Raw genomic sequence first — 19388 nt, 5'->3', positions numbered from 1 at the left:
GATGTAGCTACACCATCAGGGCATACTGCCATCACGAAAAGAGTTCTTTCGAACAGAAACTTTTAAAGGGAGAAAAGCCAGGAGGCAAAAGTTAAAACAATCCCAGGTTGTGCAAACAATCCAGCACAACAGGGAAAACGTTTTGATCAGCACAATGTATCCAGGACTGTATGCATCACATAGGCCTTTTCAGTCTCTCCTTCTCTCTCTCTCTCTCACACACACACATGAATTATACTTATTAGAGTAAGACAAATTATACTTCTTTTGAGTAAGGACAACAATATATACACCGACACAATATTTGTGATACAGTTACACACTGTGATTCTGATTCAAGCAAGATTTATAAGGCTTGTTTACCACACTGCATGATTCATGTTACGATAGGATTGACAGTAATGATGTTAAAGTGGATGACTACATATATGTGAATATATATATGTATATATACGTGTGTGTGTGTGTGTGTGTGTGTTCGTGAACGACAACAGTTAGAGTAACTCATGTGCATAACACAGGGCTAGAACAAGAATCATAAAGACTTTGTATCATCCTCTCCCAAATTCCTTCTGTGCCTCTTCATTTCATAGCTAAAACGTAACAAAATGTTACTATGAAATTTCTGTCATGTTGAACAGGGCTGTGAATCAGTGATTACCACTACAACTTCATTTCTAGTTTCACCTTCTCTTGCTAATATTTTCTCAGTCTTTTAGGCTTATACCGTGTTCTTGATTTGATTTTTTTTTATAAACTCTACTGTGGGTCAAGTCTTGGGCACTGTTTATGAACACTTTGTTTATGAATGAAAATGACTAACATTGGAATTCAGTGCCCGACACCTGTAACAGCTTGTTCCCAAAGTGGAAAGCTGCAATTTCCAAAGCATAAGTATGTCCTAGTCTAATAAGCCAGTAGCTTTGGGAGGAACACTAACTTTTCTATGGTACAATCAATAGTCTGTGCCGGTCTCGAAGAAATCGTTTTTCTTCCAAAATATGTAACGTACCACAGGGAAAATTGAATTCATTCAATTTTAAAAAAGCAAAGCCCTTAACTAGTCCTCACATTTACTGGGGTAATATTTCAGTTTCAATTTTCCAATGCAGTTTTAAGGGTAAAATCAAGGAATTGATGTAGCTATTTCGTAGTTTCCATCTACTACCTGTTCCAGGGATACACATTTATAAGCATTAGTTATTAGCCCAATAAGATAATTAAATTTTGAGGAGTTCTAAAATGTTAAGCATTTGGAATTTCAGCTTTGAGATCTTCCCTGGATTTCCTCACTGAGATTGGCCTGAGAAAAGGTTGTTTTTCATTACCTCTTTCAGATTTTTTGGCCTGGCTTAAGGAATCTTTTCATCCCTGTCTTTCTGAATTGTTGGCTTGCCAAACATGCTTTGGAAAATATGATTGTAAGTATCAAGTCAGCACATGGTCTTACACATACATGATTTCAAATCGATTTCAGGGTAAATTAGGAGTCAATAAAGTCAAGTAATGATTGTCAGTTTCATTCTGGTTGTTTTTCAGAGTACTAGGAGTGGCCGATAGCCCCTGCAGCAGTAGCTTTTATTTTAATTGAGCAACTGCTATGTGGAGAGTAGTGTAGAGGATGCCTGCGGTCTACAGAGCTTTGTACAGTGCTCTGCACACAGTAAGCACTCAATAAATATGATTGAATGAACACAGGGCACTGAAATAGGCACTTGGGAGCATATGCCTTGTATCCTCCCCAGTGCTTAGAACAGTGCTTTGCACATAGTAAGCGTGTAACAAATGCCGCTATTATTATTATTATTATTATATGCAAATTGCAAAAGTCATGTCCCTGACATTAAGGAGCTAATGGGAAAAAAAGAATTTGGTTAGAGCTATCACTGTCAAAATGTTTTCAGTTATTTACAAACTCTAAGAGTAATTAATCTTGTTATGAATTGCCACCCAAGAGAACACGAAGGCAGTTTGAACCCTGTGTAAAGTAACTTCAGTTTCTTGCAGAGGGCATTACTTTAAAACTAATTCAAGTGCAAATGCTAGTTAGGAATGTTTTATTGACACATTCCAGTTCTTTTTTGTTATATTAGAATGCTTTACACTGTCTTAGCAAAATACTTGGGACTTAGTTATAAACCAATAAACAACAAAAGGATAAATTTATCAGAGAAACGTAGTCTTCATCTAAGTTTCAAGTAAAAATGTAACTTTAAACAAATGCATTCTCCCCCTGTAGTTATTCTTGCAATACTTGACAAGGATCATTTTTACGATATAACTATGGCACATCAGCAGTTTAGACAGCAACAAACCGTTGTTCAGCTCTTATATTTATATAAACAAATACCATATATTGTTTTGTGTATAACAAAACTCTCTTCTGTTTAATGAACCAGTATAATTTCTACAAAGATCTGTATAATTCTCAAAAACAAATCGATTAAAACATACATTTCTCTTACTTTAGAATGATCTTCACAGGGCTATTCAACGTACGCAATCTGCAATGTTTAATCAAGTTTTGATTTTAATATCGACATTACTGTGTCTTATCTTCACTTGGTAAGTTGGAAAATTGTCTTTACTTTAAACTTAATAGCCTTTATCAGCTCAGTATGTATGAAACTTCTGTATGTTCCTTGATAAGAGTAATTTGTGAAAGGTTTTCCATTAATAGTTGGCTAGAAGGACTCTGAAAGTAGCAGAGGTAAGTCCAGAGCTTTAAAATTGTTAAGGTCCCTATTTCATTTTCTTTTACCCAGAGCATCCACAGACCTATGATTTATGTGGTGAGCCAGAGAGGATTTTTTGATTTAACCCTAATATATTTTCCCGCATACCCTCCACACTCACAGAGGTGAGATTGTCAGAAGGGGGATTTGGGCAATTGATCAATCAGTGGTATTTATTAAGTGCTTACTCTGTGGCAGAGCACTGTGCTAAGCGTTTGGGAGAGTACAATGTAACAGAGTTGATAGACATGTTCCCTGCCCAAAATGAGTTTATAGTGTAGAGGCAGTCTAGGGCAATCCCTGAACATGCCTGGGAGTTCCTCTGACTATGGCAGCCCCTGCTTCCTCCCTACTTGACTCCGCCTGGAGAAGCTGTTCTGTCGGACTTCCGGGGTGGAATTCCCTGGAACAATGTTAAAACGTGAGCAGGTTTCTGACTGTTAAGACCTGGGAAATGACCTAGCTGGGAGCTGGGAGGAGCCTGAGAACTCTACCATCCAACAGGGATGTCTAACAATATCAACAACAATAACACCACCAATAATAATAATAGCTGGATTTGTTAAGTACTTCTCATGTGCCAAGCACTATACTAAGCACTGGGCAAGATACATTATAGGCAGATCAGAATAAATTGATCTACACTATTTTTTAATACCATTAAAAAAAAAACAGTGTCTGGTTCAATGTCTTTGTACTTTTCCTCAGCACTGACTATGAGCCCTGCACATAGCAAATCCTTAACTTAATACTTATCTCCAGCCTTGATTTATCTTTCTCTGCAGTCTCTCATTTTCTTCTGCCTTCAGCACATCTCTACCTAGATGCCCCGCTGACACCTCAAACCACACATGTCAAAAACAGAACTCCTTATCTTCCCAACCAAACCCTGTCCTTCTGTCTCTCCCATCACTGTAGATAATCCTCCCTATCTCATAAGCCAGTTGTGTTGGCCTTGTCCTCGATTGCTCTCTCTCATTCAACGCACATATTCAATCTTTCCACCAAATCCTGGCAGTTCTTCCTTCACAATATTGCTAAAATCTGCCCTTCCCTCTCCATCCAAACAGCAATTATGCTGATCCAAAGACTTATCCTCTCCGGCCTTAACTACTGCATCTGCCTCCTCACTGACCTCTCTACCATACCTCTCCCCACTCCAGCCCACACTTCACTCTGCTGCCTGAATAATTTTTTTTTAAAGGTTCAGTCCATAACTTCCCACTCCTCAAGAACCTCCAGTGGTTACCCATCCACCTCTGCATCAAACAGAAACTCCTTACCATCGGCTTTAAAGCACCCAGTCACCTTGCTTCCTCCTACTTTACTTCACGGATCTCCTACTACAGCCCAGCCTGCTGCACAATTCATTCCTCTAGCCTCAGCTTGCATGCTGTGCCCCAATAATAATAATAATAGTAATAATAATAATGGTATTAAGCACTTACTATGTGGCAAGCACTATTCTAAGCATTGAGGTAGATACGGGCTAATCAGATTGTCCCACGTGGGGCTCACAGTCTTAATCCCCATTTCACAGATGAGGTAATTGAGGCACAGAGAAGTTAAGTGGCTTGCCCAACGTTCACACAGCAGACAAGTCGTGGAGCCAGGATTAGAACCCACTTCTTCTGACTCCCAAGCCTGCTAAGCCACATTGCTTCTCTATCACTATCTCATCAATCTCACCACCGACCCCTTTCTCACATCCTCCGTGTAGCCGGGAACTCCCTCCCCCTCCATTTATGCTAGACCACCACTCTCCCCACCTGCAAACCCTTATTAATGTCACAACTCCTCCAAGAGGCCCAGTTAAGCCCTCTTTTTCTCAGCTCCTTTGCCCTTCTATGTGATCTATGCATTTGGATTTGTGTGCTTTGAGCATTTGGCATTTGTCCCACCCTCAGCGCCACTGTACTGAAATGCATATCTATAACTTATTCATTGATATTAATGTCTGTCTCCCCCTCTAAAATGTAAGCTCACTGTGGGCCAGGAACATGTCTTCCAACTCTGTGTCTTGTCCTCCGCAAGCACTTAGTTCAGTGCTCTGCACACAGTAAGCACTCAGTAGATAACATTGATTCATTGATTGATTTATTAATGTATGTCACAAATAACTAAAATCTGTTTCTATATCTTGATACCTAAAATCACAGTTTGCTGGCTAGAGGTATTCCTGTCCTGGGACAGTTCCACATTCTGTGGAACTTTAGACTGTGTGACTTTGGGCAAGTCACTTCACTTCTCTGGGCCTCAGTTACCTCATCTGTAAAATGGGGATTAAGACTGTGAGCACCCCCCATGGGACAACCTGATCACCTTGTAACCTCCCCAGCGCTTAGTACAGTGTTTTGCACATAGTAAGCGCTTAATAAATGCCATCATCATCATCATTCTGGAACTTTTCTGGCAATGGGATCAGTATCTCAGGACATTAGAAAATATCCCCAATCAGAAATTGTAGTTGCAGGGGAGGGATGGGACTCTGACCCTGAAGGGGCTTGAGGGGATTATTTATGATTATTTATTAATCGTGTTTATTAAGTGCCTTTTGTGTGCAAAGTACTGTACTAAGCACTTGGAAGAGTACAATATAACATCAAACACACTCCTTCTCACTGTACCTCGATCTTGTCTATCTTGCCACTGACCTCTCGCCCACATACTTCTGGCCAGGAATGCCCTCCCTCCTCAGATCAGACAGATAATTGCTCTCCCCCACTTCAAAGCCTCTTTGGAGGCACATCTCTTTCAGAAATAAGAAATAAGAAATAAGCAGCGTGGCTCAGTGGAAAGCGCAGGGGCTTTGGAGTCAGAGGTCATGGGTTCAAATTCCGGCTCCGCCAATTGTCAGCTGTGTGACTTTGGGCAAGTCACTTCACTTTTCTGGGCCTCAGTTACCTCATCTGTAAAATGGGGATTAAGACTGTGAGCCCCCCGTGGGACAACCTGATCACCTTGTAACCTCCCCAGCACCTAGAGCAGTGCTTTGCACATAGTAAGTGCTTAATAAATGCCATTATTATTATTATTATTATTATTATTATCTCCTCCAGGAAGCCTTCCCTGCCCACAATAACCTCACAGCCTATAGGAGGAGACAGACATTAATATAAATAAATAGATAAATGAATAAATAGATAAATGAATAAATAACAGATATATAAAGATATATAAATATGTGCTGTGGGGAAGGGAGAGAGGAATCAAGTGTGTCGGCTAGGTTGTAGGAGGAGAGTAGCGAGGTGAGGTAGGAGGGGGAAGAGTGAATAAGTGCTTTAAAGTTTTAAAGCCAATGGTGAGGAGTTTTAGCCTGATGCAGAGGTGGATGGGCAGCCACTGGAGTTTCTTGAGGAGTGGGGATCCCACCGAGTAATCCCACCATAAGATCAGAAACAGAGCACAGAAGGACACACATTCATGTTCAGACATAACCTGAGGTCGGAATACAGAGCTCCAGCCAACCTATTTCACTTTTAAGTCCCCTTTCTTTTCCTGGGATGTGTTTGAAAGCGGGTCCCTCAGAAACACTCTTGGGTTGGAATTGGGAAAAGGAGAGAACATACTCCTCTGCAAACCCCAAATTCCTGACAGTTGCAATATGTTTACAGTTTATAGTATTTGTAAAGTTCTTACTATGTGTCGACCACTGTACTAAGCACTGAGGTAGATGCAAGCTAATCAGGTTAGACACAGTCCATGTCCCACATGGGGCTCACAGTCTTAATCCCCATTTCACTGATGAGTTAACTGAGGCAAAGAGAAGTTAAGGGTCACACAGCGGGCAAGTGACGGAACTGAGATTAGAACCCAGATCCTTTAGATTCCCAGGTCCCTGCTCTATTGACTAAGCCACACTGCTTCTCAGTACATTGCAACACTTACAAACACTTCTCTACATACTTTTTCCAGAAATTAAAGACAGCACAATAAAGGTACATAAGAAATAAAAATTAATCAATTAGAAAATCAGCGTGACTTAGTGGAAAGAGCACGGGCTTGGGAGTAAGAGGACATGGGTTCTAATCCCGGCTCCGCCACTTGTCTGCTGTGTGACTTTGAGCAAGCCGCTTAACTTCTCTGTGCCTCAGGTACTTCATCTGTAAAATGGGGATTAAGATTTTGAGCCCCAAGTGGGACAAGCTGCTTACCTTGTATCTATCCCAGTGCTTAGAGCAGTGCTTGGCACATAGTAAGCGCTTAACAAATGCCATTATTATTCTTATTATTATTACCTTGTGTCTACCCCAGTGCTTAGAACAGTGCTTGGCACATAGTAAGTGCTTAAACAAATACCATAATTGCTATTATTATCACTATTAATAATAATTCTTATATATTAACTCCAGGCCGCTTTCTTACTTGGGATGCTTTATCCTTGATCTGTTGTGCCTTGCCCTATATCTGAGCTGGTCCTGAACAGGTCTGCATTTATAACTGGAGTGGTGTTTTTTCTAGAAATATATTATTTAGTCAAATCTATGTTCACTGTCATTATTGTGGGTAACGGGGAATTCATCTTAAGACATTCATAGGCTTTTGTATGAGCAGTTCATGCATAGTTAGCCCAATGGTACTCCTGTCTCCCCTCAGAGTAGCTAAAGTGGGCATGGGTAGCTTTTTTTTTCCCCGTTTCACTGTCCTAAACATTTTGGGCACACTGAATATGTTTTCTTCAGTGATGCTTAAGTGGAGGACCAAGTGGGAAAGTTGCTGGATTCTGAAAGGCAGAGCCATACTTGGACAGCCTGTTCTCCTCAGAAAATTTCTCACTGCACGTAGACTCGCAGTTTCGTGACTGTAGAAAAATACGTGGAAGACAGCTTGTAATAATTGGGTCTGGTTTAGAGCAGTCTCAGATCCAAATAAGCTCGTTATACATCATTGGATGCCCACTCGGGCATCACCCTGCAAGAGAGGGGAAGTTGTTAAGTGGCAATGAAAAATAAAGATGTTCTGCTAATATTGTAATAAATATAGTAAGTATCATGGCAGCAGCCATATTTATTAAATCCCTTTTGCAGAAACACTGCTTTTTTTCTAGGTCACAAAATGATCAAAGTTTGGATATGATCTTTTCCACAGGAAAGGCGAAAGCCCATAGCTATCCTTTCTTATACTAGATTATGTTTATTTCTGCAGGAATTGAATGTAACACATGAACTTATATGTATATATGAATGGACTGGGATGTATGAAGAGCTGGGTGGCATCAGGAGGGAAAAATCAAATATCCTGAGTGAGAATTAATAAAACAGTGGTGTTTATTGGAGACCTACTGTAATGCTGAGCATTGAACTAAGTGCCTGAAAATATCCAATGTAGCTGTAGGAATAGTCCATCCTAACCAGTCAATCAGTCATTCTTATTGAGTGCCTACTTTGTGCAGAATGCTGTACTAAGTGCTTGGGAGAGTACATACAGTTGATAGATATGATCCCGGCTCAATAGACCTTGCGGTCTAAGGAGTTTTTAATCCAGAAGGGGAAAAAATACTAAATTTATAGATTGGAAGGAGAAGGAAAAGTGGATTGCGGTATGAATGCTTAACTAATAGGGCACACAATCCTTTAGCACTTCTGTAGGGATATGGAGTTATGAAACGGATATCATAACCTGGGGAGAACAGAAATGAATCAAGGAAGGCCTCCTGGAGGAGATGGGATTTCAGAAGATGGGAAGGTCAAAGGACTGGTGGATTTGGAGAGTGTGGGAGTTCCAGGCATAATGAAGAGAATGAGCTAGATGGGAAATCCTAGAAAGAGAAAGACTGAGTGCTAGCTATGACTTTGGACAAATCACCTAACTTCCCTGGACCTCAGTTACCTCATCTGTAAAATGGAAGTTATTTCATTCATTCATTCAATCGTATTTATTGAACGTTTACTCTGTGCAGAGCACTGTACTAAGCACATGGGAAGTACAAGTCGGCAAAACTATAGAGATGGTCCCTACCCAACAGTGGGCTCACAGTCTAGAAGGGGGAGACAGACAACAAAACAGAACATGTAGACAGGTGTCAAAATAGTCAGAACAAATAAAATTAAAGCTATGTGCACATCATTAACAAAATAAATAGAACAGTAAATATGTACCTTTCTCCACCCTATTTTCTCTCCCTTTTGTTTTACCTACACACTTTGGTGTGTACAGACTTCTCCCCTAGGCCCAAACGAGTTATGCACACATACATATATTTTGTACCTCCCATAACTGTAATTTATTTAAATGTCTGTGTCTCCAACCACATTTATACAGTTTGTGATCCCGTGTGGCCATTTGATGTTGATGCTGATAGAACTGTTCAAGGAGTCTGAAATGACAATTTTGTCTGGTTCCGGTCCCGAAACAGTGGAATGTGTGCCAGAACTACAGCTCTGTTCTGTTAACTCAGTCATCAATAGGAATTAAGCGCTTAGTACAGTGCTCTGTACACAGTAAGCACTCAATAAATATGATTGAATGGATGAATTATCAGCAACAATGTTGATTGTGCTGCTGCTGCTGCTGATGACAATGAGGAAAGTCCTCTGAGAAAATCCCACGATCAGTCCTGAGAAGATGGTGGTTTGTGCAGTCTTTGGAGCATTCTTGTCCTTCTGGGGCCCAGGGTATAGTGAGCAAATAGGCTGGCAGAAGTCCAGCATATTACAAAGTGCTTCCACAGACTTTGCCCATACAGAACCCATTTCCAGTTGAAGTGCTGGACGGAGAGGACTGCATAGCTCAATGGACTACTATCGTGTCCAACCCCATTTGCCCGTATCCACCCCAGCACTTAGTACAGTGCCTGGCATATAGTAAGCGCTTAACAAATACTGTTATTATCATTATTCAGGCTGAGCCTGGCAATTGGCAATAGGAACTCGTGCAGTAAACATCTTCGCCTAATTACAAGCTCCATTCTCTAATTTATCCCACCCCTCTATGGATTTAAAAGACTCGACTCTGTGGAAAAGCATAGTTTCTTTTTTTGTCTTTGAGCAGTTCTTATTTTCCAAAATAAAATTAATGTTGTGGTTGTGTATATAGAATCTATACAATGATGTAGAAAATTTTGAAGACGCTTTGAAGAATCGATGTACCCTGAGGAACATAGTCTGCAATGAAAGAAAATGTTTGGTCACACAACCGTCAAGTCGCAGAGTTGGGATTAGAACCCAAGTCCATACTCTACTCTCTAGGCCATAGTGACTTTTTTAATGGTATTGATTAAGCACTTACTATGTGCAAAGCACTGTTCTAAGCACTGGACTGAAGAGGTAGGTTAAAACCAGGGTCCCACATCCAGATCTTTTAGCCAGAATGATGTCCATCTCATTATTTAAGACAAAATTGTTAGTTCCTGCTATCACCTGGAAAACTTTTTTTCAAAAGAAAAGGCTGGAGGTAGGAAGAGTGGGAAGCAAAGTGACCTAATGGAAAGAGCATGGGTCACACACTCAGGGGGCCTGGGTTCTAATCCTCGCTCTGCCACTTGCCTGCTGTGTGACCTTTACCAAGTCACTTAACTTCTCTGTTCTTCAATTTCCTCATCTGTAAAATGAGGCTTAAATGCCTATTCTCATATGGGACTGGGCCTTTGTCTGACCTGACCCCCAAAATGTTTTCACACCCAAACTCAGCAACTATGTAAATTTGAGTAGTCAATGAATTATTTATTAGTAATAGTATTTATTAAGGCGACTGTACAAAGAGTGCCTTGGAAGACAATACAAAGGAGGAGAATAGACACAGTGCCTGTCCCTTGGGGATTTACAGAGATGCCATCTTGACATACCAGGGACTCGGTATCAGAGGACCTGGCTTCTAATTCTGATTCCACCACTTGCCTGCTGTGATCTTGAGAAAGTCACTCAACTTCTCTGTGCCTCAGGTTCATCATCTGTAAAATGGGGATGCAATACCTGTTCCCCCTCCTATGTAGACTGTGAGCTCATGTGGAAAAGGAACTGAACCTAACTTGGTTGTCTTGTATCTACCTCAGTGCTTAAAGAATACCACAGTCATTCTTATTGTTACCAGTTCTCCCTGACACATCCCTATTCTTTCTCCTGCTTTCATTCTTTGTAAATAATTTGTGTGTGCTCTCTCACCCATTAGATTCTTCAATCCAGTTAGTGGGGAGTAGTTTTTTGCTTGATGCGGAGTTGGATGGGCAACCACTGGAATTTCTTGAGGAGTGGGGAAACATGGTCTGAACGTTTTTGTAGGAAAATGATCCAGGCAACAGAGAGAAATATGGGCTGGAGTGGGGAGAGGCAGGAGGCAGGGAGGTCAGCAAGGAGGCTGATGCAGTAATCAAGGCGGGATGGCGAGTTTACAGGCTGCACTCCCCATTCCCAGTGCTTAGCACAGTGCTTTGCACATAGTAAGCACTTAATAAATGCCATTATTATTATTATTATTATTCTCTTCTTCCTGCTCTTCCTTTCCCTTTCTTTTCCCTCCCCCTCTCATTTCCCTTTCTTCCCTTTTCCTTTCTTCTTTTTTTTCTCTCTCCCTTTGAGCCCGGAGTTCTTGATACTCATTCATTCATTCAATCGTATTTATTGAGTGCTTACTGTGTGCGAAGCACTGTATTAAGCACTTGGGAAGTGCAAGTCAGCAACATATAGAGATGGTCTCTACCCAACAATGGGCTCACAGTCTAGAAGGGGGAGACAGATAGCAGAACAAAACACGTAGACAGGTGTCAAAACAGTCAGAATAAATGGAATTATAGTTATATTTATTAAGCACTTAATGTTTGCAGAGCACTGTACTAAGCACTTGGAGAATACAATACAACAATAAACACACAATCTGTGCACAACCAGCTTACAGTCTGCGGGGGAGACAGGCAATATAAATAAATAAATTACAGATATGTACATAAATGCTGTGGGGCTGAGAGGGAGGACGAACAAAGGGAGCATATCAGGGCATCCTAGAAGGGAGTGAGAGAAGATGAAAGGGAGGCTTAGTCAGGGAAGGTCCCTTGGAGGAGATGTACCTTCAATAAGCTTTAAAGCGGGAGAATAGGATGAGTGATTTTATTAACGTGGTAGCAGTTTGGAGGGAGAGGAAAGTTCAGATTTTAGCAATGTTATGAAGGTGAGACCAACAGGATTTCGGAATGAATTGAGCATGTGGATTGAATGAGAAAGAGGAGTCGAGGACAACGTCAGGTTTACGGGCTCTGTGCCGTCTATAATGAAATGAAAATGAAAGGTGGCCTCCCCCCCCTTTTATGAATACATTGAGACACTTCATGAGCCTTCTAAATCTGTAACGTTGCCCCCTTGTTAACCCAATTTGGACCTTTCACCCTTTCAGTTATTGAAACCCTCCTTTCTTTCCTGCTTGCACAATATCCTGTGACAACAGATACCTTTTACTTTTAGCCACTGTGTGTTCTTTGTCCTTCGTTGAGAATAAGATCTGTCTCTGTGTATTTGAAATTCCCCTCTACAACTGTCTGCTGTCTCCTAATTTCTAATGTAAAATTACCTGTCCCTGAGTAAGGTTTCCAACAGCTGCACTGCTTGGGAACACCCTGAATAGTTTGCTGGTGCTAAATTTAACTTGGAGCAAGCTACAGTGTCTTCTCACACTGGGTTAGCAGAAAAATGACTTCCTTGCTGTCTGCACATTGTATTCATACATTATTTTTAAAATAGGAGGCCATTTCAGGAGAGCGGGAAAGCCATGAATATTATTGCAAAAGGAAGCCGAAAGGTCTGGAAATTTGGGAATCAAGAGAAGCTTTACCAATGATTTGATTTAAAAAAAACCATGTAATTACTGGTTTCCTAGATTCTTATATGGAACAGATTCTTTATTGACATGATTAGAGCAACTGTTCAAAGTTGGGCTTTACAAAATATTGAGCATCTCATTGATTTGACAGGGAATTAATAATCCTGACTTCAAAAAAACCATATGATTTCAATGAATTTCATTTCAGTAGTTTGGACTTAGCAAGTTTAGAGAAGTAGCATGGCTTAGTGGAAAGGACTTGGAAGTCAGAGGTCGTGGGTTCTAATCATGGCTCTGCCACTTATCAGCTGTGTGACTTTGGGCAAATCACTTAACTTCTCTGTGCCTCAGTTACCTCATCTGTAAAATGGGGATTAAATCTGTTTGCCCCACGAGGGACAACCTGATTACATTCTATCTATCCCAGCACTTAGAACAGTACTTGGTACATGTTAATAATAATAATAATCATTGTTATTATTATTCATCATTATTATTATTATCATTATTATTATTATTATTTCCCACCATTCAGGGTTGATCCTAGGTAGGAGCAGGGGAAGGAGCCCTGTAAAACCCACCCACAGACCCCTGGTGGAATCCAGAATTTGAGCAACTTTGCTTATTGCAGTCATATGCATGCCATTTTGTATTTTTTCCCCTTTATTGTTTATAACAGCGATTTTCAACATTTTGAAAGTTTAAGCAATCTCATAATTAATATGTATCAAGAGTGCTAAAATCTGAAAGTAGTATCTTATGCAGAGGTGAACTGTTCATTAGGTAAATATTAACTCTAACCATGTTTCTAGGTCAATTTTTCTAACCTGAAATTTGTCAATGATCTCCAGAAAACGTCCTCTAAACAAATGTTTCTGACAGAAGAACCAACTGTTAGAATTCCCGTAAAAAAGGAAAAGTATTTGCATAGGAAGATTATCCTACGGGTTCTGGAGTCCTTGGAATTAGTCTGCGATCGATAGGGTAAATACTAAATAAAGTTGTGAGTCAATTAAAAATTTAGCTAATACCAGATGTTTGTTTATTCACATAATGATCCTATTTAATAGATTTCACAGTCCTCTCTGCATATTTCCCTTTTAGACTGTGAGCCCACTGTTGGGTAGGGACTGTCTCTATATGTTGCCAACCTGTACTTCCCAAACACTTAGTACAGTGCTCTGCACACAGTAAGCGCTCAATAAATATGATTGATTGATTGATTTCCACTCTACTAAGTGAACACAAATATGGTTATTCATCAATAACATGGAAAGAAAATTCTCCAGATGAATTCAAGTAGGAAGAATCTATTGTAAAAAGGAAGGTGCTATATTTAGGGTAGGATCAATCATCTGATTTACCGAGCATATTATCTTGAAACTATGTTTAAAACTCTACTTTAAATTCATTATCTAAAAAGAAAAGGGGGCATCTTATCTATTGTGAACATTTTCTCTTTCAGTTTGAGATTAAACATATGTTAAATGTTAATATATTTCGTTTTGTTCCCTGTCTCCCCCTTCTAGACTGTGAGCCCACTGTTGGGTAGGGGCCATCTCTATATGTTGCCAACTTGTACTTCCCAAGCGCTTAGTACAGTGCTCTGAACACAGTAAGCGCTCAATAAATACGATTGATTGATTAAATGCGAAATTTGGTATTGAATGATCTCATTTTCTTTGCTAAGCAGGGCCTTTTTACAGAAAACCTTGCTTGGAGCTTACATTTTCCCATGTTTACCTCTTCGTAGAAAACATTACCACCCTATATTGTGGCATTTTCCAGGGCACAAGCCTTTGTGGGCATGGAGAGAGAAGAAGGCAGTCTGCCCTACTGTCTGTCCTTGGGTCCTGTTGCCAGATGCTGAGAAAGGTGGTACGTGCAGGATCACAGCGTCAAGCAGAAGTTCTATCTGATGGCATCAAGTTAGCTGAGAGCTATTGCACCGTCCAGCATTTTGATTTACGTATAATAATCTCAGCTGTCCCTAGCCTCTCTCACAACCTGTTTTGAGTGGTTGCCAAGTGTCCTCTCCTAGTGTCCAGCCCATCTTTGCAGGACATGAGAGGAAGCTGCCAAAGCAGCATGGCCTAGTGGATAGAAACTGTGCCTGGGAGTCAGACGGACCTGAGTTCTAATTCCATCTCTGCCACTTGTCTGCTATTCATTTATTTTACTTGTACATATTGATTCTATTTATTTCATTCTGTTAATATGTTTTGTTTTGTTCTCTGTCTCCCCCTTCTAGACTGTGAGCCCACTGTTGGGTAGGGACCGTCTCTATAAATTGCCAACTTGTACTTCCCAAGCGTGTAGTACAGTGCTCTGCACACAGTAAGTGCTCAATAAATACGATTGAATGAATGAATGATGCTGGGCAAGTCACTTCATTTTTCTGTGTCTCAGTTACCTTGTCCATTCAATCGTATTTATTGAGCACTTAATGTGTGCAGAGCACTGTACAAAGTGCTTGGGAAGTACACTTCCCAAGTGCTTGGTGCAGTGCTCTGCACACAGTGAGTGCCCAATGAATACGATTGATTGATTGATTGATTGTACAGATGAGGTAACTGAGTCCCAGACATGTGAAGTGAACCCCCCAAAGTCACCCAGCAAAGAAGCAGCATCGCACAGTGGATAGAGCACGGCCTGGGAAGCAGAAGGTCGTGGGTTATAATCCCGGCTCCGCCACTTGTCTGCTGTGTGACCGCGGGCAGACCTCTTTACTTCTCTGGGCCTCGGTTTCCTCATCTGTAAAATGGGGTTTAAGACTGTGAGCCCCATGGGGGACAGGGACTGTGTCTAACCTGATTACCTTGTATCGAGCCCAGCGCTTGGAGCAGTGCTTGGCACATAGTAAGCACTTAACAAATACGATTGCTAATATTATTATTATTAGTAAGTGGCAGAGCCAGCATTAGAACCCAGTTCTTTTGATTCCCAGGCCTGGGCTCTTTTCATCTCTCTGGGCCTCAGCTTCCTCATCTGTAACTTGTACTTCCCAAGCGCTTAGTACAGTGCTCTGCACACAGTAAGCGCTCAATAAATACGATTGAATGAATGAATGAATGAACCTATAGAGACGGTCCCTACCCAACAATTTGTAAAATGGGGATTAAGAATGTGAGCCCTGTGTGGGACAGGGACTGTGTCCAACCTGGTTAACAAATTAACCAGTGCTTAACAAATGCCATAAAAAAAGAAGTTGGTTACCATTGATTTGGCACTCTTCTGTGCTTAGTTCCTTCATCTGTAAAATAATGATAATGGTAATTGTTGTATTTGCTAAGTGCCTATTATGTACCAGGTGCTGTACTAAGCGCTGGAGTGGATACAAGCAAATCGAGTTGGATGCAGTCCCTGTCTCACGAGGGAGATTTTACAGATGAATTAACTGAGGCACAGAGAATCAATCAATCAATCGTATTTATTGAGCGCTTACTGTATGCAGAGCACTGTACTAAGCGCTTGGGAAGTACAAGAGAAGTGAAGTGACTTGCCCAGGGATACACAACAGATAAGTGGGGGAGCTGGGATAAGAACCTGTGACCTTCTGACTCCCAAGCCGGTGCTACACCATGCTGCTTGTAAAATGGGCATTTAGATGCTAGTGCTTAGTACAGTGCCTGGCACATAGTAAGCATTAAACACACACACATGCACACACGCATACACATGCATTCATTCAGTTGTATTTATTGAGGGCTTACTGTGTGCAGAGCACTGTGCTAAGCACACACACACCCATGCGCACTTGCTCCCACCATCACTCGTGCCAGTTTTGAAAAGGAAGCATAGCTCTCCTCTAAATGTGTGTGTTGTGCATGTGTGTGTGTGTGTGAGAGAGAGAGAGAGACTATGTGTATATCCCCTACAGCACAGCAGAAATCCTCCGGCGGCAGGGCTTCCCACGAGTCACTAAAGTTCCTGAGAGCAGGGGTCATGTCTACCAAATTTACTCAATGTATTATACTCTTCTAAGTGCTTTTTTTTTAAAATGGTATATGTTAAGAAGGACATGGGTTCTAATCCTGGTTTCACCACTTGTCTATTGTGTCATCATGGGCAAATCACTTCACAAGCAGCTTGGCTTAGTGGCAAGAGCCCGGGCTTTGGAGTCAGAGTTCATGGGTTCAAATCCTGGCTCCGCCAATTGTCAGCTGTGTGACTTTGGGCAAGTCACTTCACTTCTCTGTGTGTCAGTTACCTCACCTGTAAAATCAATCAATCGTATTTATTGAGCGCTTACTGTGTGCAGAGCACTGTACTAAGCGCTTTAAAATGGGGACTAAGATTGTGAGCCCCCCGTGGGACAACCTGATCACCTTGTAACCTCCCCAGCGCTTAGAACAGTGCTTTTGCTAGACTGTGAGCCCACTGTTGGGTAGGCTCTATATGTTGCCAACTTGTACTTCCCAAGCGTTTAGTACAGTGCTCTGCACACAGTAAGAGCTCAATAAATACGATTGATTGATTGATTGATTTGCATATAGTAAGCGCTTAATAAATCCCATAATTATTGTTATTATTATTATTCCAGTGCTCAGAACAGTGCTTGGCACATAGTAAGGGCTTAACAAATACCATAATAATAGTAATTATTATTATTCTCTGTGTCTCAGTGACCTCATCTGTAAAATGGGGATTAAGACTGTGAGTCCCACGTGGGTCATGGACTATATCCAACTTGATTAACTTGTCTGTGCCTCAGAACAGTGCCTGGCACATAATAAGGGCTTGGCAAAAACCTTAAAAGAAAAAAAAAAAAAACGGTCTTCATTGGCTCAGAGTCCCAGAGCCCAGAAGTCCAATAATTATAGCAGGAGGCCTCAACCACAGTCATAGACTTCTCCCTCCCGACATTTTAAATGTGGAGATCTCAGGCTGCAGCTGACCCCTGACTTTTCCCAGGCTGGAGCAGGGGCTGATGGGCTGCCTCAAAGGGGCTGGGAAGGATTTCTTTCCAGCTGTAGGCCTTGACACCCCAGTGTCCAAGGAGACTGATTGAAACCCCCAAATCTCACACTGCTACTGAACACTCACTCTTCTCGAGCTGGAACAGAAATCTCGACTGGGATGCATGGGTTCAGTATAAAGGGGCTGGTAGTTTACGAATGATAAGCCCAATGCTATTCATGTGTCTTCTAAGCACTTAATAAATGCCATCATTATTATTACAAAGTATTGTCTCTCCCTTTCTCTCGTCCCTCCCTCCACCGTGTGTGTGTGTATAGGGTAGACTGTCACCAGCATTCTCTTTGCTATCCATCTATCTAATCTATCCATCTATAGAGATAGATCGATAGATCTACAGGTAAGTAGATTGATAGATTAGATGGATCAATAGCTAGAAAGATGCGCACTCCTTCTTTGTCTCATTCACTGACTGTTTTCCCTCCTCTCAGCCCTGACCCAAGGATGTACTTGCCCTTGATCCTCTAGATTTTCTGCCATGACCCACTCTCTCATGGAGCTCACCAGTTCTGTTCTGTGTCAGACCTCCAGGGTCAATATAAATCTGGTTTCATTGGACTTCTTTATGAAAGTCCTGGCATCTCAAACCTGGGGATAAAAGCACAGGAACTGAGAGCCTGGCTGGGTAGAGCTTCTCATCCTGGCTTTGCGTGACCCTGGGCAAGTCACTTCTCTGCTGTTCCTCACTTTCCTCAACTGTAAAGTGGAGTTGTACTTCCCAAGCGCTTAGTACAATGCTCTGCACACAGTCAGCGCTCAATAAATGCGATTGAATGAATGAATGAATGAAAATACCTGCTCTCCCTGCCTCTTTGACTGTAAGCGAGTGTGGGACAGGAACTGCAACTGATCGGATTATTTGTGCTATTGCTTAGCACAGTGCTAAGCTCATGGTAACTGCATAATATCAGTATTATTACTTCTCAGATTGTTATAATAATAATATAATTATGATATATAATAATGGCAATTGTTAAGCGCTTACTATGGGCCAGGCACTGTAATAAGTGCTATAGCAGATACAAGATAATAATAATAATAATAATGGCATTTATTAAGCACTTACTATGTGCAAAGCACTGTTCTAAGTGCTGGGGAGGTTACAAGGTGATCAGATTGTTCCACGGGGGACTCACAGTCTTAACCCTCATTTTACAAATGAAGGAACTGAGGCCCAGAGAAGTTAAGTGACTTGCCCAAAGTCACACAGCTGACAATTGGCGGAGCCGGGATTTGAACCCCTGACCTCTGACTCCAAAGCCCAGGCTCTTTCCACTGAGCCATGCTGCTTCTCTATCAGTTTGGACACAGTCCCTGTCCCACAAGGGACTCACTTTCTTAATCCATTTTACAGATGAGGTACCTGAGGCCTAGAGAAGTGAAGTGACTTGCCCAAGGTCACACAGCAGACATGTCAGAGCTGGGATTAGAACCCAGGTCCTTCTGACGCCCAGGCCCATGCTTTTTCCACTAAGCCATGCTGCTTTGAGTTCTAAATATGCTAGTTGAACTCTTACCCTCCAACCCCATTTCCCTTCCTTATTGCCTCATCCATGCACCTAGCCCTTTCCCTTAAGCACTTAGGTATTCACTCCTTCCCCTACCTCCTCCACCATTAATGTTTATATCGTTAAACTCAGTTTAGTCTCCTTACCTGTAATTTATTTTAATCTCTGTCTTGCCCGCTTTGCTATAAAGTCACTGAGGGCTGGGATCATGTCTACCAACCATATGAAATTCTCTCAAGTGCTTAGCTTGGTGTTTGGCAATCAATCAATCAATCAATCGTATTTATTGAGCGCTTACTGTGTGCAGAGCACTGTACTAAGCGCTTGGGATGTACAAGCTGGCAACATATAGAGACAGTCCCTACCCAACAGTGGGCTCACAGTCTAGAAGAGGGAGACAGAGAACAAAACCAAGCATACTAAC

The 19388-nt window shown here is 41.4% G+C and overlaps 1 protein-coding gene across 5 annotated transcripts in view; it reads left to right on the top strand.

Moving 5' to 3' along the window:
- Positions 1-19388, top strand: part of KCNT2 (potassium sodium-activated channel subfamily T member 2) — a 368421-nt gene that overhangs the window by 162430 nt on the left and 186603 nt on the right. For all 5 annotated transcript variants that reach the window (XM_038757817.1, XM_038757815.1, XM_038757816.1 and 2 more), the window contains 2 exons: positions 1338-1421; positions 2471-2565. In XM_038757817.1, coding sequence (XP_038613745.1) covers positions 1338-1421; positions 2471-2565 — 179 coding nt within the window. The remainder of the gene's footprint in view (positions 1-1337; positions 1422-2470; positions 2566-19388) is intronic.

Source organism: Tachyglossus aculeatus, chromosome 16 (assembly GCF_015852505.1).
Source record: "Tachyglossus aculeatus isolate mTacAcu1 chromosome 16, mTacAcu1.pri, whole genome shotgun sequence".
Taxonomy (NCBI): Eukaryota; Metazoa; Chordata; class Mammalia; order Monotremata; family Tachyglossidae; genus Tachyglossus; species Tachyglossus aculeatus.
This window is presented reverse-complemented; position numbering and strand designations above follow the sequence as displayed.